This window comes from Bombus fervidus, chromosome 2, assembly GCF_041682495.2.
Source record: "Bombus fervidus isolate BK054 chromosome 2, iyBomFerv1, whole genome shotgun sequence".
NCBI classification, from domain to species: Eukaryota; Metazoa; Arthropoda; class Insecta; order Hymenoptera; family Apidae; genus Bombus; species Bombus fervidus.
The window spans coordinates 4,999,172-5,024,500 of NC_091518.1; the positions used below are offsets into that span (position 1 = coordinate 4,999,172).

At 42.7% G+C, this 25,329-nt stretch overlaps 1 protein-coding gene across 1 annotated transcript in view; it reads left to right on the top strand.

The window, feature by feature from the left end:
• The first annotated feature begins 478 nt into the window (after positions 1–478).
• The window catches only part of LOC139992486 (uncharacterized), a 40,669-nt gene continuing 15,818 nt past the window's right edge, over positions 479–25,329 (top strand). The window contains exons 1-4 of the mRNA XM_072013365.1: positions 479–1,179; positions 17,910–17,979; positions 19,637–20,085; positions 22,425–22,565. Of these exons, the coding sequence (XP_071869466.1) occupies positions 19,655–20,085; positions 22,425–22,565 (572 nt within the window). The 5' untranslated portion in view covers positions 479–1,179; positions 17,910–17,979; positions 19,637–19,654. The remainder of the gene's footprint in view (positions 1,180–17,909; positions 17,980–19,636; positions 20,086–22,424; positions 22,566–25,329) is intronic.

Sequence of the window (25,329 nt, forward strand, 5' to 3'; positions counted from 1 at the left end):
TCTTTACATCCATTCTATTTGACTTTCATATCCAGCGAAAATAAACAATAACATTTAATATTTAAGATACTACAACTGAACACAATTCGATACAAGACAGAAGAGGACTATTCTATTTAAATAGAAACAGACAACTACACAAGAAACATAAAAAAATTATCTACTCCTATTAATAGACAAGATAGGAAAAAATAAACATTGACAAAGTATTTGACCTTTTGTTCGAATTGACGCGGGACAAAGATATTTTAAAAGTTCAATCAACTTTATCTTTATGCGACAAATGAATAATAGAAAGCTTTCGAAGACAGAAATGTGAGGAATAAAAAATCATGCATCGATGTATTTGTGACGACTGTAAAGGAAAAGTAAAATTGACGAGAAGGATTTCGGTAGATGACAGGCGCGATTATTCCGCGTCTGCGCATTGGTGTTTATGTACAGTATATACGGAATGAAGTCTCAGGAAGCCGCAGTATCATTTCCACTGGTGCGAGTGCGGGTTTCGCTTCGTCTCTTGGTTTTGTCTTCCTTACCGCTCGCGTTGGCCTTCCCTGTCGCGTCTTTGCTCAGTGGTTGTTCCATTGAAGTAAATACCTAGACGAAATTTACTGGATGCGCGGTGGTTGACAGTGTAGTCGCGGAGGCATCGGCTTTTGCCGATCTCCTCGCGAAAAGGACTGAATTAATCGTCCGATCATTCACTAACTGTATAACGAAGAGTGTTTACTGTTTGGTGAATGTAGAGTGATTCGCGGTGTGTCTCGTGTATCATAGTTCGCCCCTGTGAGTGAATGTCCTGAAATCGAAGCAGCAACAAGAGAGATGAGACGAGAGACAGAAGCAGAAGCTGAAGCTGCCAGTCGCGAATTGGGTTACGTCCCGTTCGCCTGGCAACGATATATGACGCAACGGCCACCCTTCGTTAGTATCCGCGATCCTCGTGATCTTTAAGGTGCCGCTTTAACTGCAACAGGACTTTGAGTTTCGCTGGCAAGACACGCGAAAAGGAAACGCCAACTGCCTTCCATGCGATCAGTTATCCCCGCCCCGTTCACTCGATTGCGCAGCTACTTTTGGAGGTTAGCCGATCACGATTAAGAAACTTGAACGAAAGCGACACCCACAGAGCCAGCCGGATCAGCTGTTTGCCCAGGACAACCTCTCCGACTACCCTCGGTGAGTCTGCTTCTTTCTCAAATAGTTATCCTTTCGTTATCGCCTAAATCATCCGAATAATTGTTTCCTCACTCGTTTTGAATACGTATCGCGAATTCGAATTTTTCTGCGACACCACCGCTCATCGATCATCAATTAAATCGAGCGTGAATCACTTCGATATTTCTTATCTTCAACTAGATATTCAACAGATATGCATACAACAACGTAGGAACGTAATTCTTCTTCGTACTTCTTTTTTTCTTTGTCGTTAAGAAATTTTAATTTTAAATGACACGAAATATTACCTTTAAAATGAAATATGTATGGTATCTCAAATTGAACGCGATTAACTTCTAAGTGCGAATTTGCTCGTATTTTAACGCGAATAAAAAAAGACACAATGTAGGTATAGACGGTGTCGCAATAAACATACGAAGCACGTGACCGTGGATGAGAGCGCTGTCAAAAGGAAAAACTCGGTGCCTTCGCGCGTCTCATTATAAGGGGCTTCTTTATTTCAAAACGTTAATTTTCAAAAGACGATACTCAATGGTATTCGTTCGTGGCTCGGAACGTCGGTAACTTGATTTTTCATCGGTATAACACTGCAGCTTGAGAGCGATTGAGAGTGGCAAACGGTGCGATGAGTTTTCTCAAACCACGTATAAAAACACAATAATACAGAACCGTGCGCGTTGCATATACTCGGTGTAATACGATCCAATGCTCGAACTGGTCATATCACTTTGATATTGCATAACGTGCTTCTACGACTGCATAAGAATATTAACACAAAAATGTAACGAGTCTTGAAATTGAACGAATTTAATTTGCCTCGTTCGACGACGACGAACTTTCACGAGCTAGTTTTATCGGTTCGGTTATTTTATATAATAAGGAAATAAAACTCGTATGCTCGCAACTTTGAAAAGTTCACTTTGAAACAGTCGCTTTTGAAACGATCGACTATGAAATATTCGTCAACGATATTTTAACACAAAAAATTGAAATACCATATCGAAATACTATATTGTTTCACGAGCCAAGTGCGAAGCGAAAGTTTTAGCGCGCGTAATAAAAATATTACCGACGTGTGCGAGGTGCTGGAAAATCGAGTCATAAAAATGATTGTTCTTGCTGAAATCAAGTTTCCGTTAAAACGAATAAACATGGAAGCGGTATGATCAGGCTAATTACATACAAGTCAGGGACGTCTCTAATCCGCGGCCATGTTTTCGAACAGGTTGTTCCAGATACACTACTAAGTAATACGTTAAATCTGTTACGCGATTTCACGTTCTGTGTCGCGAATCCCCGTTTCCTTTCGTGTCACCTTGTTCTTCTACGGTAGACACCTAAAGCCAACATCTGTTCGATACTGCTAATAGCTTTACAAAATTGATCACTTTGTTGCGTAACATTCTTCCAGGTTCGTTCGACCAGAACATAACCTAATTCATCGTGCTTAATACCCTATAAAACGTATTTGCAAATATACCTGTATATAATCATATAGAATTATTCTATCGAATCTCAAACGTATAATTATACGTATAATCAGGTATTTCGCAAAATCTAGTCAGCGACGTTGAATCGCAAAATTGCGAAAAACTTTCAGAATTGATAGTGTTTGCCTGATCATACTAAGAAACCTTATACGATACAATGTCACGTTTTTCTTATAGCCACGATTGTTATAAAACTACTCGATCGCCTGAGGTGTGTTCACTTGGTTCGTACGTCAGGCTTCGACGTTGATTAAACTTTTCGACTGATATTCGCAAATATCACGGTGTAGAGTCTCGGTAGGAAACGCAGGGTCGACCCAAGTAAGCATTTACTTGCTAGCTATGTAGGGGAAATTGCAAGCGAAAAGATGAAAAGAATCGCTGGTTGATAGTGTGGGTAAAGTTGTCGAATAGAAGCAATAGTGTGTTGTAACTGTGTCAGTCTACACGCGAACAAACAACGAGGACCACTCGACGAACATTCTCCTTGAGTGGAAGCCGGTCCAACGTGTTCCAAGATGAGCGGAAAATAAATCTGGGATCGATGATGCTATTCGGTATGCTCTATCGGAACCGTCGATCGCCACCACACGACGTATAATTACGTTATCTATAAAAGTATGATCCTCGAGTGACGTATTTACTCATTTGCCGGATACGATCTTTCGGTTCGTATGAAACCATCGCGGAAAAGATGCTGAGCTTAAATAATAATCATTGCTTAAATAATCATCTATCGCTTTTAAGTTGCTTCGTGCGTTTAAAGCGCTCACGATTTACGTTAGAATTTAAGCCACACCGCTTTGATATCGTTGTTGGTTGCGGTGAAGCTGTAGGCGATTAGACCATCTTATGCCATTACTTTCCTTTGTATTTGTACTTGTTCGTTACCTGTTCGAACTTCGTTATATTGGGTTCTAATATAACGAAGTATAATATAGTTCTAATTGCGTAGCTGTGTGGATCGCCGGATCACGCGATCGTACACCGTGAAATGGAATTGACCCTTTTGCAAGGATAATCGACGTTCCCATCGACGCTGTGTATCTTCGCGTTTCTTTAGCTGCGAAGAAACAAACGGACGTGGCGATTATTGCGAAAACGATGGTCGCACGGTTACACGCGTAAACCTTCGAGATAGCCTGGCAGATGGTCGGCGTTAGTGCAGTTCGGTGTACATAAACGAACGTACATCTATAGATCTAAGCTAACATCTCTTAAACATCTTGAACGGACGTCTAACAGTGATTTAATCTCGAGCCAAAATATCCGGGTCAGTCGCTGTACACAGCGAGTGGGTTAAAGTTTGCTGTGTCACGAGGACGTCTAGACAACATTAGGCGAACGCAAAAGATCGCAGCGGTCCGCCCAGCAGAAGCTCACCTATCCCCCATCCCATATACGTACAGTGTATCTCCTGGTGGATATCCCAGTGGATATCCTGGCATCGATGATTCCTCCCCATGAAGCGGCAGCCGTCGCTCGATGGCAATAAAACGTGGTGAGTTACTGGCCAAGAGGGTTCTCTCCGTTTCGATAACGAAAGCGGTTGGAAGGCAAGTTCGGTGGTAAGGGAGGATGGGAAAAACGTAGTAGCTTCGAGTAGGACGAACGACGCCGATTCGAGCGGGGTTAGGTCCCGCGACGCGCAGGCGTCGTATCGATTTCTTCCTTTGCCTTTGCTTTTGCCTTTGCCTTTGCATCCTCCCTTACCTCTTTGTCGCGCAAAACGCCCGACCTACCGCCCTACGAGCATTTCCTCTTCTATCAACAGACGATCACTATCACGAGGGATGTTAATCTCCGCGGAATATACATCGAACATACCATCGACTGTAACGCAGCTACGCGAATTCTGCGATTCCCTGCCTCTGGCTATTTTATTTTTGCTCCACTCGCACAGATAACGACTACCATAAATGGCTGGCCAGACGAAGCGAGACGGTTTCTGGTCTAATCCCTGGTTGCACCACTTTATGGTCCATCTCCTTTCCGTTCCTATCGTATTATATATATATATATATATCGTACGTTTAAGCGTATAATACGATATATATACTTGGATAATTAAATTATCTCGATGGCTAATTGGAAACTGTAGGCGAAGTTAAATTTCTCTGAAGGCATTCGCGACGATATATCCTTCTGGTTCGTTAACCGGACGAATCGGGCTAGATTGGCTGTAAATCGTGCCGCACCTGTCCGTAGGCTGATCGGATACCGCTTTTCGAGGGTGCAGTGACAATGAAATTCGATAGTCTCGGATAACTCGTACCTATTGGATCGGTGCGTTCACGGGTCAGCGATGTTACGACAATACCGAAAACCGGACAGGGATAGTCGATGAAGAGAGAGAAGTGGAAGGAAGGGTCGTGCCGAGGGAAAGTGTAGCGATCTTTGTGTTAAGTGCTTGAAATTCGATGCATCCTGCCCATCCTGTTTCTCGTCTCGTCTCGGAGACTAAACCTGGATATGTCGTTATCCTTGTCGCTGATGCAGTTACCGTTGCCGTTTTGCCGCTCTCGAGTACGCAACCGCTACGTATCTACGTGCAACGCGATCGGCCGATTTATTCCGCTCGCTCTTCATTAACTTTCATTAACTGGTAATCCTCGGCTCGCTATGGAATCATTGGCTATTTTAGTTTAAGCAACTTTCTCCAGCCACTCGGCTCACCACGCGTGCCAGCCTTTCGGATCTCTCGATAAGCTTGCTTCGCCTCTCGAATTCATTTTCTCGTCCGAGTCTCGATATCATAAGGCGTATCAACAGCTTTTGGAATTGTTAGGAAGTTGAGCGACTTCGTGGTCACATCGAAGATTATCGGAAAGAAGATTCGAAGGAAAAGGACGAACAGTTGGTCGTAATTCTCGCGCGTGGAATAAGCTCGCGGAACGAAGAACGTAGGCTGTGGTCAAAATTAGATTGAAAAGCGAGTAGTGCGACGTGCACGCGGATGACGCGCGTTACATAAGCTACGTAGACGGAAGCGAGCGCAGACGAGTAATCGTACGAAACGATTTCGATGGCTCGATAATAAAAGAGAACAAAGGAAGGAGGGAGAATGCCACTCGAGGCGCACGGTACCATCGTTAAAATGAGAGTCGAGTGCGGTGCAAGGTATCTCGTTAATAACTCGAAAAAAAATAAGGGAAGGGCAGAGGGAAAATAAAATATCACTACGGCCAGGCGGTGGGTTTTGAAAGCAGCGCGACCAACCGGTCGTACGGTCGACCAGCGCTAAATAGCCTACGATGTATATCTAACATTATACATATATGTATATCGAATTTGAAACACCGACGTCCATCATTTGCCAGTACGTTCTAATTCTGGCGAATGACTTAACTCCACGGCGATGTATGTTACATTCGTGTAGGTACGTGGGTGCACGTTATGTACCCATTTTGCGTCGTACCTCCACGTTCACCGTTTTCCTCGTACCGTTTGTATCGATCAAAATGTTTGCCCTTGACGCCAGAGATCCGCCGCGTGCACGTTAGATGCGAACTCCGTTGCACGGTTCCTGGTCAACGTTTAAACAACGCGCCACGTGCCATGCAACTGGCATCGTTTAACGGACGAATCGCGACCTACCCTAAATTACAAACCTTTTCTCTTCGTCCAGCGTTGCGTCATTTCGTTTCGTATCGAATCGAAGAACAACTTTTCTACGATCGTCTGATTTCTCATTTTTACTCCAATACGAAAATGTATTTGCGGCTAGGAATTTCAAAGCAAAGACAGTCGCGTCGCGTGAAACAATTCCAAAGAGATTTCGCGGCCCTTTTCTCGCAACGGAGCTGTATCCATGGTATATAGATAGAACTGTAGCCATGGGAAGCACGCGGTACCGTACACTTCCGCAACCGTAAATTAAGCACCGCGAGAGTTGAATTAAATCGCTGAACCACGCGAAGCATATTTTCGCTGGAACTCGGTTATTCGATGCGTCGTGCCGCATGGGAACGACGCTATTGAAAGAAGAGCGAACATTGCTGTTGACACGATCGTTCGAGAAGTGGAAAAAGAAAAACCTTGCCTCTCGTCTTTCTCGCGCGTTTTTACCAGCGCGTGAGAGGAAGCCGACAATCGTCGATGCTTCGCGCTCGTCACCCCCTTTTTCAGTTCTTTTTACTTCCAACACGGCGAAAGAATTCCTCTGGTAGTCGGCTCCGGACGACTTCGCCATTCGAACCGGACGTTCTTAAAACTTTGAATAAATTTTATTTTCCACGGTTATGCTTCGTATTGCTACATCGAAAGAAGTTAAAGACGCGGTTAAAGCGAGAGCGCGTTAACGAGGATAGCGCGTATGTAGGATGAACCGTTCAGGAAATTGTCTCGGTGCGCTGACCTACGTTTGCAGTCGGATAGAAATAACTTTGCCTCGTGTAGCTTCCTGGAAACATCGAAATTCCTCTTTGTCTTTGTCATCGCTTCTTAACTAATTTCCTTCGTTGTTTTACAATTCCTCTGTCTCTTTTAGCCTTTTTCGTACATTTCTGTCTGCGAGAGTCTCGCCTTCGATAGACCACCGCCGCGTGTTCCTTTAAATTCGCTACCATCCTACGACGAATCGTACTCCATTTTTTATTTATCATTCGCGATACTTTTGTTCGTAGTTGGTCGTTTTTTCAAGCATCGAAAATTCACCGTTGCGATCTTCCAACATTCGTAATATCGTTTCGTTTCCTCCCTTCGAGCGCAACCTGCAATTTATACGAACGTATTGTCGATGCACCGTAACGTAATTACGCTCGCTCGTAAGTTTTTGCAAACGTTTTCCAAACTTTCCTTTCGATCTGCGACTCGTGTGAATGGGTCGGCCTTCTCGTGCGTCCTTTTTTACGATTATTCCGTTACGCGTTGCTATCCCGACTACGCGATGACTCAGTTCACGTATCTTCCATACGAAACGTATCCAACCACGTGTACATATACACACACGTACATTCTTACAAGCCACGCTTCTAAACACAATTCACGTACGACAGTTGTGGAACACAGGACGCGATACGTCGAATGCGCCTTGGCTTGAATGATCGAGTGCTACGCGCCACGTTTGAAACATCATCGTAGCCTGATGTTTCTATTCCACCCACGTTCTACGATTAATTAATCGTTTCAATGACTGCAGTCGTTTCGGGGCATTGTAAACACCGAGCTGTACACGAGCCGAGCAGTTCAACTTCCAAACGTTTCAGTTGAAGATATTTAACACTAGAACTACCATGCCAGTGAAAATGACTGATTTGGTAACTTTATTTTAAAATTCATATTTCATGTTATATTTTTTCTCCGCAATGATGCAATGACTTTTGCGGGAATAATATAATAAACTTTAATCTTGTTTTATTCGTTGGATTTCCGTATTCAGGAAAAAGGGCCTACCTGAAACGGTCTAATTTTATAAGAAAAGAAAATGTGGGGTAGATGTGGCAAACCAAATGGCAAAAAGATATAGCGTGAAGTCGGAATGAAGAAGATGGCCACTTTAAGTATTTTTTAATATTTTAGATTTAGCTGACATAAATGCCTGGATTTTATATAAGGATACCACAAATGAGCGGATATCCAGAAAAGATTTTATGTTTCAATTAGCAAATGAACTTGCCGCTGACAATGAAAAATCACGGATAGAACATTGAGCATCTGCGATCCAAAGTACGTCAAAGACTTCATCTTATTCGCGCAAATGGTGTCAGACAGGCTACTGTAATAATAATAATAATACCACAACCATTTGCGATCTTTGTAAAAAATATGTGTCGGAGATGAAAGGACACTGAAGCCTTTCTTTCGGAATGTTTGGGAAAGTCCCCAACACTTTAGTCCAGATTTTTATTATAGCCGTACTTAAACAATAAAACTGAGAAATAGCTGTTTATGATTCAATTCAATCATGTTTGCCCGAGGTTTATGACAGTGGGCTTGGGCTCGAAGTGACATAACGAGTCACTGAACGTAGCCACGGTCACGGGAGGGACGTGTACCTAACAGCGGTATGAATTAATTAAATAATTATTCTCCTGAAAAACAAAGATTGACCCGAGGGATACAGAGAGGTACGGAAAGGAGTATATAAGGGCAGTTCCACTTGGACTGACTCTCAATCCAAGAAGTTCGACTAGTATAGGGAACACGTACATCGAGTTCCTAATCGCAATCGTCATCCCGTTGACCGTGTATTCCTTATCGAACCTAAATTCATCGTCACCGACATCTCAATTATTCACTCACCGATATCACTTATTAACCTTTGCAATACATTCTCTTCAATCAATATCATCTGGTATACAACAATGATGGACAACTCGTAGAAAGATTCATTACACGCCCCGTTTTCCAAAGACGACCCGACATATGTATATGGAAAATGCACGCAGAAGAAAATTTACGTTTGTAAGAAATGTGACGAATGATAAATTTTGTATCTAGTAATTTAAGTTATATTTGTATTTTATTTATTCTATTACGCTTATTATTATATTATATTACTTCTTATATTCGTCAATGGAAATTTATTTTAACATTCTTGTTACCAAAGATTTTGTGAATATTCTTCATTACTGTACTTATTATTATTATTATTAAAATTGTTGTTATATAATTTTCATGATTTCAGAACATGAAGTACCTTTTGTAAGATAATAATATGTCGGGTCGTCCTTGGAAAGCGGGGCGTGTAATGAGCCTTGCTACGAGTTGGCCATCGTTGTCATTACCAGATGATGTTTATTTATGTGAATGTATTACAGAGATTAACAAGTGATATCGATGATTGAGTGATTGAGATGTCGATGACGATGAATTTAGGTTCGATAATGAATACACGGTCAACGGGATGACGATTGCGATTAGGAACTCGATGTACGTATTCACTGGACTAGTCGAACTTATCGGATTGAACCTCAGTCCAAGTGGAACTGCCCTTATATACTCCTCTCCGTATTCCTCAGGTCAATCCCTGTTTTTAAGGAGAGTTATTTAATTACCTTATACCTCTGTTAGGTACACGTCCTTCCGTGACCGTGGCTACGTTCAGTGACCCATTATGTCACTTCGAGCCCAAGCCCACTATCATAAATCTCGGATAATCATAATTGACTTGCTATTTCTCAGTTTTATTGTTTAAGTACGGCTATAATAAAAATCTGGACTAAAGTATTGGGGACTTTACCAAACATTCCGAAAGAAAGGCTCCGGTGCCCTTTCATCTCCGACAAATAGATCAATAAATATAACAATATTCTACTATTACGTATTTTTTAAAGACCAGTCATTTCGATTGGCTTTGGTAGAGATAGCTACGTCTGAAATGCCGGTAGTGACAATTAAGATAATCGTTAAAAGTCGAAGCTTGAATGTGTTGTTGATCGATCGAAATGTTCGTAGATGAAAGAAAAGAAGGAAATTACGAACGCGCATGACAATTCGCGCACGAACGTCCGCTAAGGGGAAGCAGAGGTCTAATCGAATAAGAAAAGGGTTTTCGCGAGCAGCTCGACGCAAGGTTCGCGGCAGCTGACAATGAGTTTATTGGATTACTTCACCGCTTGGCACATCGTCGTAACTTGACCCGTTCAATTCCAACGGTTGACTCTTTACGCGCCTACGCTCTTCCACAGTCGACGATGTTCCACGAACCTTACCTATGTAATGCACTTTGTCCGCATTCCAAATTATCCAGCTGTTCGAAACGCTGCGCTCACAACGTGCGAGACACGCGACGGCAGATTGAAGCGCGAAATTTCGATCGCCTTCTCGCTGCCACGTTTAGCTTTATCACAGATACACACGAGAGGAGAAGAATAAAAGGAAAGGTAGGTTCGAGACGATACCACGGATGACCACGGACAGGCGGCTATTCTGCAAACAAAATGTTGACGATGAACTTGGAATACGACAAGACGTGAAACGCGTTCGATTTCGAACTTGAAAAGTCGTTGCCAATGCACAGCAATTTCTTTCGTGTTTTATTCTGTAACTTCGTTTTATGGTCTTGCGAGCTCGCTGCGAGTTGAACGAAGGGTGTAGCGAGGGTCGTTTTGCGACCTGCGACTCGGCACAGGTAAATAACGAGATTGAAAAGCTGTGCCTTTGTGGCGAATAAATCTGCGAAGCGATCCCTCGTTCTCGCGTGAACGCATACGTAAAACGGCGCGTTTCAACCGGCGACAAAACCAAATGCCACGAAGACAGCTTGCCACGGGAAAAAAAGGAGTGCAGAGGGCTTGATTACGCGAACGAGGGTCAGCTGGAATATCGCGTGCACGCGTCATTATACACAGATACGTATACGTGTGTATGTACACGTACGATCGCGACGAATGTAATCGCGATTCGCATGCCAGCTTCGCACTTGGTCCCTCTGTTTCTTCCTTCGTTCCTCGTCATGCCTGTGGAAAAACGTCATTCGCGAATGCGAGGCACGCGTCGAACGTTTAACCGCTGCTCCTCTGGCCAGCCGCGAGAACCACCCTTGCAACTTGCTGTGCTACGAGGAAATCGGGAAAAGAGGAAAAGAGAAGATGATCGATGCACGTACTTGGTCGCTCGCATACGTTCCACGAAGATACAATACGTCATCGTCGATCCGAGTCTGGTCCGAGGAATGAAAATAAGCCGGAAGGTGACAGAGGTTGAGGTAATGAGGCTCGAGCGATTTTCACAATAAGATAGGAGAGAGAGAGAGAGACTACGTCTTCGATCGGGCGCGCGCATCTTCCTGGTTATAATACCAGCGGACAACGTCGGAAAGCATAGACGTTGGCTGGCGCTGGCACCCAACCAGCTGCTAGAACCCGTACGGGTTCATCCGTACAGGTCGACCTCGCAACACGGTACAGTGTGCCGAGTAGACGATCTGCGCGGATATTTCACAATTGCCGGGCAACTTTGCTCGCCTCCACGAGATTAACGTCGAACTCGATGTTGTAACTCGTGCGGCGAACGAGTCGCCGTAAGGCATTGACCAGGATGTTGACAATATGAAACCGCTGTGTGTCGGACGCAGATACGACGAATATCGTCAAGTCTTGGAATTATTTAATAACGCGATAACAACCGATCAACTGTATTCGGGTTAAGATAAGCGGAGCGCGGTTCCAGGCTGACCCACGAGGCAGCCGAGATTTTGCAACGGTGTATCTTAATTTTTCTCATTTGTATTGGACTCGTCGTTGGAGAATTTCACGCGGCAGTCGGAAATATAGAGTTACCGATACTTTTCAGGTTATTCTATCTTGAACTTTGTAACTCGGAACGGTATCCACGGCGTCCAGTAGCTGTAAACTTGGTCGATCTTTCCTCGCCACGAACGATTTAGTCGAGACCTTTTGTTCGTCGTTGCGCGAGAAAGCGTTTCTGCTTCGCGTATCTGTGCTTCCGGAAACGTTGAAACCTCGGCCACGAAACAACAGTCCGTTGTTCGTGCCGTAACGTAAGGTAAACGACGAGAACTGCACTCTCTTTGGCAGAGCGCGGAATTAAATGAAAATCGCGTCGCGTCATGGAATCCGTTGTATCCCTTGATGAATCGCTCTCTGTGTAAGTACATGTACGTACATTAGCGATCATTTTCTCTCTTATTCGCTACAAGGGAGAATGAAGAGCGAACGACTCTCCCTCGCTGGCGCGAGACTCTCGCTTCTGTATGCATTTCGCGATAAAAGGGCGCTTGAAAGCTACTACGTTTATGAAATCTGCCGGGATTAAGTCGGCTAATTCTGCCAGCTGGAGAAAGTAGCAGGGCATATTGGCGATCCGAATAACAATTTCGAAGATTAAAAGTTATCGTGACTTGGATTTCTCTTCCTACGTAGAGTTTCGTTGGATCTGGAAGCTTTCGTTGGTGTACGTTTGTAAAACGTCCATTAGGAGAGATATTGGATTGGCAACTAAGTGATTGCGGATTTTGCATTACTACCTAATCAAAAATCTACTACCTAAATGACAAAATCCGCAATCACTTAGTTGCCAACCTAAGAGTAAAACGTAGAGGCAGAAATGTACATTTATATAGATGGAAATAGTGGACAAAGGGAAAAAGTGGACAAAGGATATGCGAGTATCGTAGCGACGAACTTGTATATTGAAATAATTAATAAGGTGTTCGGTGGGTACAGCGATCGATATTTATGTACATACGGTAAAAGACATTATGATAAAAATTTGCATATTAACAGGCTAAAAACGGAATATCCTCTATGACTCAACAATCACGTGGAAACTATTTTGAAGGAATACTAAATAAGATAATTGTTAGAATGACGAAGCAAATCGACTGCTATTGTCGATATCATTGTTACATTGTTTCTACGTTACTGCGTTGTCTTTGGCAAATGAAATCAGTTTGCCATCTAAATCGCGGTAGCTAAGTATCCTCGTAGCGTGTGTACTATATATTCATCAGGTAGAGCAAAGAAAGCAGAAACGCACAGACAAACGCAGACACGACCGATCTCTGGAGCGCTCAAGGCGAGAAGAAAAGATCGCGCGAGTCAACCACGGAGAACGATATCGGATATCTAATTATCCGACGACTCGTTTCACCGACCTGTGTTGAGAACGGAGTGTCGTGTCGTGCGGACAGCGGCGCGTGTGTGCATACGGAGAATGTAGGTAGAGATAGGCATGCACCGAGCACCAGCGGAGCATCCAGAACACAGACGTGCGTCGCATTCGCAAAGAAATATGTACACGGCATCTGTAATCCTGATGACTTAACTCGTAGCCGAAGATTCTTACGCATACGAGAAGAAGCGCGCGCTCGTATTACGGTTCGCTCGGTACTACAGTTACGTTAATACCCGTGACAGAGACGCGTCGAGCAAGAAAAAAAGGAACGAGGGAAGAGAGACACTCGGCTCGGCTTGGTTCGTTCGGTCAAGCGATGAACCAAGAAAGAGGATGAGAAAAACGAAGCAGAGGAGAGTAACGGACGGATATTTTAACCGATTATTACGTGCTTCCTTATCGGAGAGCAAACTTCCCGCGCTCTTCTCAGCCTGGTTCAGCTTATTGGCCAATCGTCTTCTTCTATTCCTGGTCCGTGATCACCGCGTACACCATTAAAAGCAACACGCGTGGACGGATGTTACCGGCCGAGTTCCGTTACCTTTTCCTCTTTTCTTCATCACGATTCGGATCGTCGCGTCGTGACGAACCTAGGCTCGAGCCTGCTTCTTTTTCCCTTTGAGCATCCTCGTCGAGATATGCACACTTTGATACTCTCTCTTGAGACACGACTTGGCCCGAGAAAAGGTGTTTGGTCGTTCGAGGAGCACGATCTCGAAACGCATCGATGGGTAACGATAGCGACAGCGATTGAATCGTATTAAAAGTAATCGCGTCGGTAATAAGGATAAGTGGAGTGGAACGACGATACCGATAAAATTAAAGGAAAGGAGCAAGAGAGAAACGTCGAAGGACAAAAATTGGACAGGGAACGGCGGAGGAGCGAAATTACTAACACTTTGAGGGCAGTATGCTCTGACGAGCGTATAACCTCAATTCTCGTGTATTTTTTGGAGTGATTGAAAAGATCGGAAATGTCGGATAGTTCTTTCCGATTTACATCTCGATTCGATATACGTTTGTCGAATTATATAGGTGCCGTTCTGGCAATTCCACAACCTTTCTCCGTCTTTCACGTAACTTCAACATTCCATCCTTCCAGAATCTCTCCTTAAAAATTCTCCTTAAAAAAGTTAAGAATTCCTTAAAAATCGGAACGGACATACCGAGCAGCGTTTAACAAGTGTAATATTTTATTAGAAATCAGTGAGCATATTAAAGATACTTCTGGTAACGTTCTTTAGCGCGATATGCTTGGAAACAATTTTAGCGATGGAGAGATACTAAATAAACTGTATTATTTTATTAAATTCCTTAAAAACCGGAACGAACTTCCCGAGAGATAGGTTGGGTTTTCGTATTATATATTACTGTTATATAATTGGGGTTTCGTATTATTTCAGCATGCAATGTAAAAACACATTCGTAACATTTTATCTATAGCGATCGTTGCTTCTTTTTCTGTTTTACTTAACGGTAGTTAACATTTTTATAGAATATCACGTGAAATATATAAGACGCGAATTCGCGTCTCCTCCGCGCAAAGTGCTAATTTGGTGTAATTTGTTGTTTCGCCGAGAAACAAAAGAAAACGAGAAGAAGCTGTGAAATCTATCGTCGACTTAAAGAGCGGAAGATCTTCAGAGGCGAGCTTTTGAATTTACACGATGGTGTAAGATATAAAAATATTATGTATATAATTAATTTACTTAATTAATTATTTTATCAATTAATTAAATCGGACAAAGATATCAAGATGTAAATTGCAAGCAAATATTAAATCTCATAGAAAAAGGCTCGGAAATGTACCCACGTACTTCTCCACGTTTCGATACGCTGCTCTTCCCAAGAAAGGCTTCTGGATCCTCCGCTGAATTTACGAGCGAATCGCGTCGGACGTACAAAGTTCCCACAAGTCGTGAGAATCATTTATTTCGCGTCCGTGTTGTCGACAAGCCCGCGTTTAACGTACAGAGACTATATCCCCGATGTACGTACTATTTATTCTACCTAAATGTGCCGAAACACGAAACTTAGCGACAATGATACACACGTAGAATTTAAACAGCAAACATAAACCGAGATCGACGCAGTGGCCGATACTTTTTCAAATGATTTACGTATAGAACAAATTATTCAGCTTGATCTTCACAGCAACGAACAATCAAGAATTACTGTGGCAAGATTTTCCTATCGCAAACTTTGCTATGTAGTATACGTATAAGCGTGAAAGCTATATTTAATAGCATCGGCTTTTTATTTTCCCACTCGCTGCCTCTCGACCGTCTTCAACGTTGAGGAGGTGCTGGAACTGTTAGCAACAGGAAGTCACGGTACCGGAAATCTCGTACGATATAACGTTAGAAGTTCGTGGCCGGAAATAAACATTTTTCAATCGCTTTTATCATCGAAGCATAATCGTTTGGCGTAAAGGGAGTAAGAGGGAGGCGTCAAAGAGTAGCAAACGATGCGCGAGCTTCTACGCTCGACGATTACGATGCGTGTATTTTAACATAGTTAAAATAAACATCAAACGTGTCGTTACGCCTGTTCGTTTCATGTATAGACTTTTCTACGAAACTGGTATCGTGTTTTCCCTACGATATGTGTGTGTATATATATATATTCGAATTTGCCTGGATATTTACGATATACGTTTTATCGATCGTTCCGCGTTGACAAGGATGACCGCTTTCAGGACTGCGCAAATTTCTCGCATCACCGATCATTCTAATTACAATTCAACATTGCGAGTAAAACCTCAGAATTGATTAGTATCCACGGTTGGTCAAACCATTTTATATTCATACATTGCGACCAGCTTGTAAATAACGCGGTCATATGAGATGAAACGTAGGCGCGCTAACGTTAACGGTGACAAGTATGGAGCCCCCTGTTTACGACAATTCCATTGGAGTCTCGCAATTATGTAAGCATCGCGTGTTCGTCTTACCGAACGTAAAACAGAAACGTTATGTTAATGCGATTCATAATCGATAGCTGTCGCTGGTTGACAAAATTTCATGCGCGAATGTTAGAAAACTTTGGTCGAACCGAAAGTGTTGGAAAGGCACGCAACTCGATTACTACGACGACACGAGTCGGTATCGTATTACAGCGAAGAAATGACACGCGAGTTGCTTTTTACAAAAAAGACGATAAAGCAGACAGCGATAATGCAACGTTCGCGGCCAACAAAAGCAGACTCTCTTTTACCTTGACAACGGTGGATGACTAGTTGCAACAATTAAATCGTTCAGTCTTAGTGATGAAAGCGGACGCTCGCTGTGACGAAAGGAATCGCGTACGATCATCGTAACTGGAAAGGAGAGCGTGATTGCAATCATTGCTGCGTCGTAAAACGACGTTGTCCGTGAATAGCGGGTCATGCAAATTTATCAATTTAGTGGCTCGATGCACCGAACTATAGCGAGTTGTCATGCATCGTGATCACGACGCACGACGCGCGACCCAATCGTACGATAAAAACGCAATCACGTATCCGTAACTTCGTTTACGCTTTGCTCGCTTTAAACTAGTTTAAACGGTTGATAAGTTTGTCGACTTCCAGTTTCTTTTCTAATGCCCTTTGGATCAGTTTACATACCACGAACGAAACTCGCATCTTCCAGATATGCGATGTGTTTCAACGCAAATTTTATTTCTTGATTTGTTTCCTGTAAATCCATATTTCACGAATCACCGACTCTTAGAAACTTCTCGCATCCACGCGTGGCACAATTCGTTTAAATTTCCACCTCCATTCCTGCAAGTATCAGTTACCGAAGACCGATAATCCCACGTAAATAAACTCGCAGTCGCAGAGATCGTTCGTTCTGCGAAATACCACGTACGATAGAATTCGATCCGCTCTTATCGTTCTCCGCGTTCATACGTTGCATACAAAAAGATGTCGCGCGAGGCAGTGGCGCATATCTTTGATAAAACGATGTCTCTGGCCGGCGTGGGAAATGACGGTGAAAAGGAAAAAGCGAAAGACGCGCACGACTTGGAAAACCCGCATCGTCGAATACATGGTAGGTTTCTCCGGAGGGTTTGTCTGTCGAGTAGACAAGTCCGTGGCAGTTGGCAGTGGAAATCTCGAGCGAGAGGGCTCAGGCAGACGGTCGAAGGTGGTACTTTTTTTCAAGACATTCGTCTGTCGGCGCACCCGCGCTGTTCTAGCAGTCATTGCCCTCGGTCTATCCCGAGGTTCTCACGCGTTTGCATACAGTCCGCGTTGTACGCGTTTGTGTCACCTGTCTGCGAAAACAGGTGCCTATTCAGCCAACGAGATCGCTTGCTCCCGCTTCGTCCCGTGCCACGCCTACTGACAATGTTGACGCATTGCCCATTGAAAAAGAGCGATCCTCGACGGCCAGGGTTGAAACTAACCTAACCTACCGAGAGATTTCCAGGTTCCGCGACTAATGGCATTTTTAGAATTGCCAAAGCAAATGCAGAGTGCCGCTTCTTGCTGATATTTTCTCGGTGATATTTCTTTCTTCTTGTAGTTTTAAATTCCAGCGGAGCACGCTGCTGATACGCTGGAATGCATGCCATTCGCGTTAAAATACCGCGAGCTTCGACACTCGAAATAGGCCTCTCGTCCAAATTCTAGGCGATGCTCTGACACGAAATATCGCGTTTGTGTTGCAGGTAGCCCAAATGCCAGTCCAGCACGTCAGCCTTTTAAAAGTCACCGACTCGAAGGCTCCTTGGTCACAACGTAAGTATCCTAAGAATGAAATGCTACCCGATGTCTTTTTATTACTTTCCAATGCACTTCCTCTCTGCCACGAATTCCCTGACAGAACCGTTCGAGAATACGTACGATGTTCCGCGGTTAATCGCCGCCGAATTTACCACACTCCCTATACGGCTTTTACTCGGTCAATTGAATCCGCTCCAACAATGCCGCCGATATTGATTTTATTTTAGTTGTCTGCTTGTTTTTTTTTTTTCCTTTCTTTTTCTTTGTCATTATTGCGACTACGACGTTCGGTGAAATCGACGAAAGACAAAGAAAAAGCAACGATCGAATATACGGCGTACGTGTCGACTGAAATGCATCGGCAAGCCCCGGAGCGCATCGCAAAGCGGCGGGCAAAGATGAAACGAAACGCGATTTGCAAGCTGCGCCTGGCTCGCGCTGGCGGAACAGCCAGTCGATATAGGAAAAAAGCGGCGGCGCCCGGTCCGATATAGACGAGGGAGAGCCTGCTATTGCAGGATGACGTAATCGAAGGAAAGGGGGCGGGAATGGAGTTTGAACGAAGCGCGAGCAAAGAGGTTTGTCCGACATCCTCGTTCCTTCCATAACCTTTCGGTCGTCGTAGGTTTCTGACGTTCTGTCGGCCAGTTCGCGTTATCCGTTTTATCCGACGAGCGCGCCTTTTTCTTCCTTCCATTTTTCGCCCATAGAATTTAGTGTTTCGTATATTTCTCTCGTCTAGAAACGGAAGAGCGTTACGAAAACGATCGGACGTAAGTGTATAATAATATGTATTGGGTTGGCAACTAAGTGATTGCGGATTTTGTCAATGTCACCTAATGGCAAAATCCGCAATCACTTAGTTGTCAACCCATCGGTCGTAGACTCGCGTGCGCTACCATAGTTTACTTTTTGTCAGTAATAGTTGTTCGTTTCAAGCGATCCATACACGAACTCGCCAAAGATGATCGTCAAGATACACGATACGGAAATCTAAAGTGACAAGAGACAATCGGTGAGTCACGATATCCTTGCTCACCGCATCCTTTGAGAGTGAACGGGATCCAATGTGGTGAAGCGTGATCTAACGTCTTGGATTGCCGTCACGGTTCCCGAGATCCTCTCGTTTCTTTCTCCGTTCCAGCCGTACCTTTCTCTCCCCTTTAAAATCCTCACGTTAAAGAACCGCTTGAACTTGTTTCAAACCTCTTCTTACTGGAAACCTGAAAAACGCCTTAATCCGCCAATAGATTTCGAAGAACCGTTCGTTTCAACTTTTTCCACGGTGATAGTTCGAAAATTTTCATTTATGATTCGACAACAATGACAGAAGCGTTCCTATCGGATCGCATCGTTTCTACAGTTATAATACCACCAATGTCGATCCGTTAGAGAAAAGAAAGCGTTTCATAGAGATCGTTGAAGCGTTAACGGATACTAACTCACGGCTGATGGTGTAATTAGTTCCAATTGGTAATTCAAGCGCAACCTCTTTCCTTCGTGGCTCGATTAGCACCGGACACGAGCATGAGGATACGCCAATGATTTCCAGCGCAGGGAAATCGACTTGTGCGCTTGTGTTGCCAGGTTGCCCCAGCCATCTGTCCTAACAATTACCATCGTTTCCCTTTTCCGCAAAGTAGAATCGCTTGGTTTTTTTTTTCCCGCACAGGTGAACGGAGAAAGGACAATGTTGTCGTACATGTTGCCGACCGAAGACAAACCACCACCGGGAGACTCGAATCAGGCCAATTACCGTGCTAGTAAGTTGCAGAAGAGTCTGAGAGAACGGCCCCCTATCGCTACGAAGCCGACAGGCAAAGTAATCACCGTTTCCCCGAAAAAGTACGTTGACACAGGAAAAACAATGATCGTTTCGACGAAGATCGAGGAGCACGCTGGTGACCAGCAGCAGCATCACCGGCAGGATGAGCAGCAGCAACACGGAGTGTCGGCCGAAAGCCCGAAACACAATGGCACCGTGGTGAAAAAATCGACTTTGCACACGTCCAAGGTCACCAAGGATGACAGCCTGTACAGCATAAACAGCGAGGCCAGTACGGTCGGAAGCGATCGGAAGAACAAAATTTTCAACGGAGCCAAGCACACTAGTCTAAAAAGGTAGGGGCAAACGCGACGAATATCCAGGCTAGAGATAGAGATAAAGTTGATGCAGAGAGAGAAAGAGAGAGAGAGAGAGAGAGAGTTCAAAGGTCGTATCGAGATCACCTTTCTAAATTGGTTCATTCGGTCTTTAACCTCTTTCCTCTGCTGTATCAAAACTAGTACGAGCGATCGACTCTCCCGAATTCTTTGCTATTTCTGGTAATTCACGGTCATTGTCTATCTTTTTACCCTTGAACACGCACTATTATTATATCGAAATTATCGTTCGATATAGTGATAGAAAGCATCTATCGTGCGTCATTGATATTTTTGTTCGATCGCGATATACGTAGTTTTCTCGTATTGTTCTCTTTGCTACAATAAAAAACTCGAAATACATACGTATCGGTCAGAATTGCAGGAAAAATTCAGCAGGCAGAAGATGCGGCGGTTGTAACGTTCACGCGAGTGCTATTTCAATGGCGCTCGCCATCAAACGGAAAAGGAGATCGCAGCGAGTCGTTTCACTGTCAAGGTGGAACGTTTGGAAGTGTTGACCGAGTTAAAATTGTATCTATCGCTTTGAAAAACACAAAGATACCTACGATCGTAGCTGTTTATTTCTTTCGCGATTGAATTCGCGATAGGATTTCCTTGCGAGTGTGTACGTATACATATATACGGTATTAAGAAATTTACGTTATCAATTGAATGCCACTTAGTGGAATAAACGTGACTCAAGCTTTGCGGAACAAGTCGCTGGAACTCCCGTGACATTTATACGTTAAGGTAGCTCATGGTCGTTCCACGTCTCATGGACCGCGTTTGAACAAACCTTAGTATAATACAGGCCTTGTATCGGACGTTACAGATACAATAGCATTAAAAAATTTTCTGCCTATGTATTTCCTCTTCCGCTTTTATTTATTTAGTCCGCGATATAACGTCTTAAATTCAATGATTTTCAGCATATAAAAACGTATTATCGAAATGTTTAATTCTGAAATTTCTTAATTTAGTAACGATAGATGGACGGATAAGTCACATATGGTAAATTCAACTGTCACGCGATAACGCAACGTTAAAAGGGGAAACCTCCCACTCAACAGTATTTTTAATTAGGTGTTTGCTGAAACTATCCAGTACTTTTAACACATACCAACCTCTTTCCGTTAGTACAGCCATAAAATCATTTTTAACCGAAGGTTGTTTACAGAATAAGTTTCTATTCAATTAGACTTACAGCTTCTACATTGTTTGCATTAATGTCGTGAAAAAAGAATACGAAGAAAATAATCAGAAAGAGCTGTTAAAAAACGATATAAAAGTGGCTACACAAAATTGAAATACGAATAGTGTAACGTATCGTATATTTCCTTTCTTCTGCGAATTTTAGGAAGAATTAATGCAATTATAATGCGCTGCAGTATAAAAAAATTGAGGTGAACGCATTTAGGTTTCTGAGTAAGAAAGTAAGAAAGCAACGCGTGGGCGAGCAATTACGAGTCAGTTACATCATCGAGAAAAATTCGGGTTAGTGACACAGACAAGGCAGTAAGTAGAAAGGCACTACGTACGTTAGAGAACAGAACAACGATAGTATTTAGAACGTTACTGTACAACTATGCAACCATGTGACTTTAAGCATCTTTCTATACGATGTATCTCTGTATTACCCTCTCGACTATAGTTCTGTTGAGCAAAACTGTCGTCATGTGGCAGCACCGTACTGACAACCGCTCCAGCTTAGATCACAACCATGTTTCAAAAAAAGATAAAATCGGAGTATATACATAATAGACAAATTAAATAGACAGGATAAGATACTGGTTATTTTAATTTCTAGTTAGTTTAGTTTAGAATGTTAAATTTCATTGTCAAAAATTCTATACTTGTGTTTCGACAATAATCGATAGAACTGTGATATACGTATATGTGTGCACAAATTATAGCAATTGTCCTCTGATGATATTTTTAAAGTTTGGTACCACCGTGTTTTGTACATTGTATAAGATAGACACTCGTAGTTTTAATCCTGACTGCTCTCGATCCCTGTAATTCGATCCCATGATCGTGGGATTTCGATTTTGATATCGGACCGCCTGCTCCTGCGGTTGCCGAGTGTCCGATTCACTTGCTTCGAGTACTGTCACGCGATAGGAAATTGAGGTTTACGGCAACTATTTTTTTTCGGTTTTCCGCGCGGATAATAATGTTTTTTATGTTAATAGTTCTTCCTCTGCTGTTTTATCTCGTTTATATTCATTATCTTGTCGCTAATACACGCAGTCACATGTATAAGAATAACATAATTTTAAATATTAGAGACTAAAAAAGTATCTTGGGTTTTCTAGAGTTTCCTTTGGTTCGAGTAAAGGATCAATGGTAGAAACTTTGGTATACGAGACTCCTGTTCAAGAAGAGCCGGAGATCAATCGGTTTATGGACCACAACGGCCGCATACCCTCTATGATCGCATCTGTACCTGATACCGAGTAAGTAATTGAAATATTCTTTCTCCTTCCGTGCTGCTGCACTTGTACTTACTTAGGGATACATATATATACATATACGACATATATATATATATACGACATATATGTATATATATATACATGTCGTGTGCCGTTATGTGTCACGTCATCCGATACGTTAAACATTAAATATCGATATGGAGAGTTCTTAGGAACATTATCTTTTTACATAAGATCTTCCGATAAGCGTATAATTTTTAGTGATTAGAATTCTTTTATCGTCACAATACATACTGAGTATGTATTAATGTAAAGTCGACGATACAGATTTATGTAATCCGTATCTTTTTCGTTCCGCATAGTCATTACAAGCAGTTAACAGTTCGTATTTCTTTCTTTGAGACTGCATTTCATCGATGAGGTTGGAGTCAAGCGTTACTAGTTGTAGTTTGGTAATGTGGACACCTCCGCCCACGCGCGATCTCCCTAATAGACTTCTACTTATTGCCTGGTGTGATCATTATCGTGTTTGATCCGGTTAAACGACAAAGCACACGCACGGAATACTTAATGTCGGTTTTCAACAACATTACGTTCGGGATTAAATTTCGTTTTAAGCTGAATAAACAGGTTTCCGCAGAATCTTTCACATCTAATTTTCTATGCCATCTGAAGTTACCTCTCATAAGAATGCATACACAGATGTCGATTGACAAATTGCGTATTACGGTAAAAAGTTCTCTTTAACATATTTGTATGGTGAATAATTCCTCAAATAACCTGTAGTAGGTTAACATAAAAGGTAATGATATTGACATCATTCTCGAGGTTTTAAAATATTCTCCAACTGCCTTGGGGTAAGGCATGATGTCATCCTTAGAATTTGCACATGAACAAATACGAATTTATGCGCGTCTATATGTGATATATCTTGTTATGCCACATAAATCTATCCAAATAACTATACAATTGAAATAGTATTGGATCTAATGTTATGTTGCATAATATGTATATGCAATACTAATAATCTGAGGAATGCCAATGAAGCATACGCATCTAACGAAGCAAAGGAATTAATGATACCTCCGATATCTTAATGTCGATGCACGAGACGACAAACGTTCAAAAAGATCAAGTTATTTTTATCATGTGAGAAACAGAACTAAATTGTAAAAAAAACTGGTCCGAACGTAATCGAACAATCGGCAGCGCGCGTCGAATAATGGGATGTTTCGCGAAAGCGCCGACAGAGCATAGCACCGTCGCAGTTGTTCGACGCGATGTCGGGTTGTGCCTTGTGCCGTGGGTCGTTCTCAGTGTAAAGCCAGACAAGGTGGAGCAAGGGAAGCTTATAAACGCAGGCGTGGTGCCGAAGATTTACGATCGATTTCGCGACGCGTAGCTTCGTTTCCCGGAGGCCGAAGTTTAGTTCGTGTCGTACCTGGGCATCGGTCGACAGCCCTGTGTGCCTTTTTCGCGAGTGTTTAGCATTATCGAGTGATACCGGTTGAGCTTGATCGAAGTTCAGGGGAAAGAACTTGCATGCCAGGAGTATTTACAGGAGCTTCTCGTCATTGTTCCCGAGCCACGGCCACGGGAAGCTGACGGATTCTCATCTGTCAGGTATGATTCTTTTTTTTTTAGGCTATTCATTGGTAAACAGAACGATCGTTCGTTTCCTTGGTAGAGCATGGCGAATTGAAGCAGTGACTTCGATAAAATTAATCGCTGTTCAAATTACCATTCATTCGAACGCAGTCGTATCGAAAGAAGATATCTCGATAGTTTTCTTACAATCGCTCATTCTATTTTAAGCACAATGATAGAGATTAGTTATGCGTACACTTCCAGTTCTACACGTTGACGATGATTACGCGTATTACCGTGCAATCGATTCTCTCTGAAAAGTCTATAAACCGAACCAACCAATCTAGTAAAAGGGGAAGGTGGAGATGGGAGAAACATGGTAGTTACTGAGGGTGAAAATGCAAAAGAGAACGAGTACTCTCTGGCTAGTTACCATGGCGACGAGCCATCTTGACACACTACGAACTCTTTCTTTCGAATCTTTGGATCTTCCTTTTGTTAAACCGGCACCGCCACTCGGGGAGGTAACGTTTTCGCGTTAACCTAGTAATTTGCACTTAATGTTCATCTTATACATACTACACTACCTCCTTTTTCCGACTACTACTATATTCTAAAGCTAAAGCTAGAGGCGAGGCGTAGTTCGTATACGGTTCAAGTGCGTTGCACGTACAACCTCTAACAATAATGCACATTTTTATTTTACTATCGTCGATAGATTAATTATCGAACGTCTAAAGATCAGCTTTCTGAAATACACTGCCAGATTCACTTACAAAATGTCTTGTTCGTTTAAGTTTCTGTTTAAGAAATAGGGCATCGCAAAGTAAAATATGCTCAAGTCGTTATCGCCAATTGAAATACAAATTGAAATACATACAGTCGAATCTTTAGCCCACTCTGATAATAACGTTATCTCTCTTTGCTTGGCTATCATTTATTTTTTCTAACGTTTATTTTTTTCTATATCTTTACGTACGATACGTATACACGTGCTTTGTTCACTCGTTCCAACGATTAACTTGCAGTTTTTTATTTTCCGGATTTCACTAACGAGCGAACTCGATAAAGAAAGCGTGGCAACCGACGTAAACGTTAGATTTCGTAATTTATTGCGGTAGTATGAAAATTATTCATTTCTATAACAAAAAATGAAACGTTTGTTTGTTGGTTTTTATTTCGTATGTACAATTTAGAT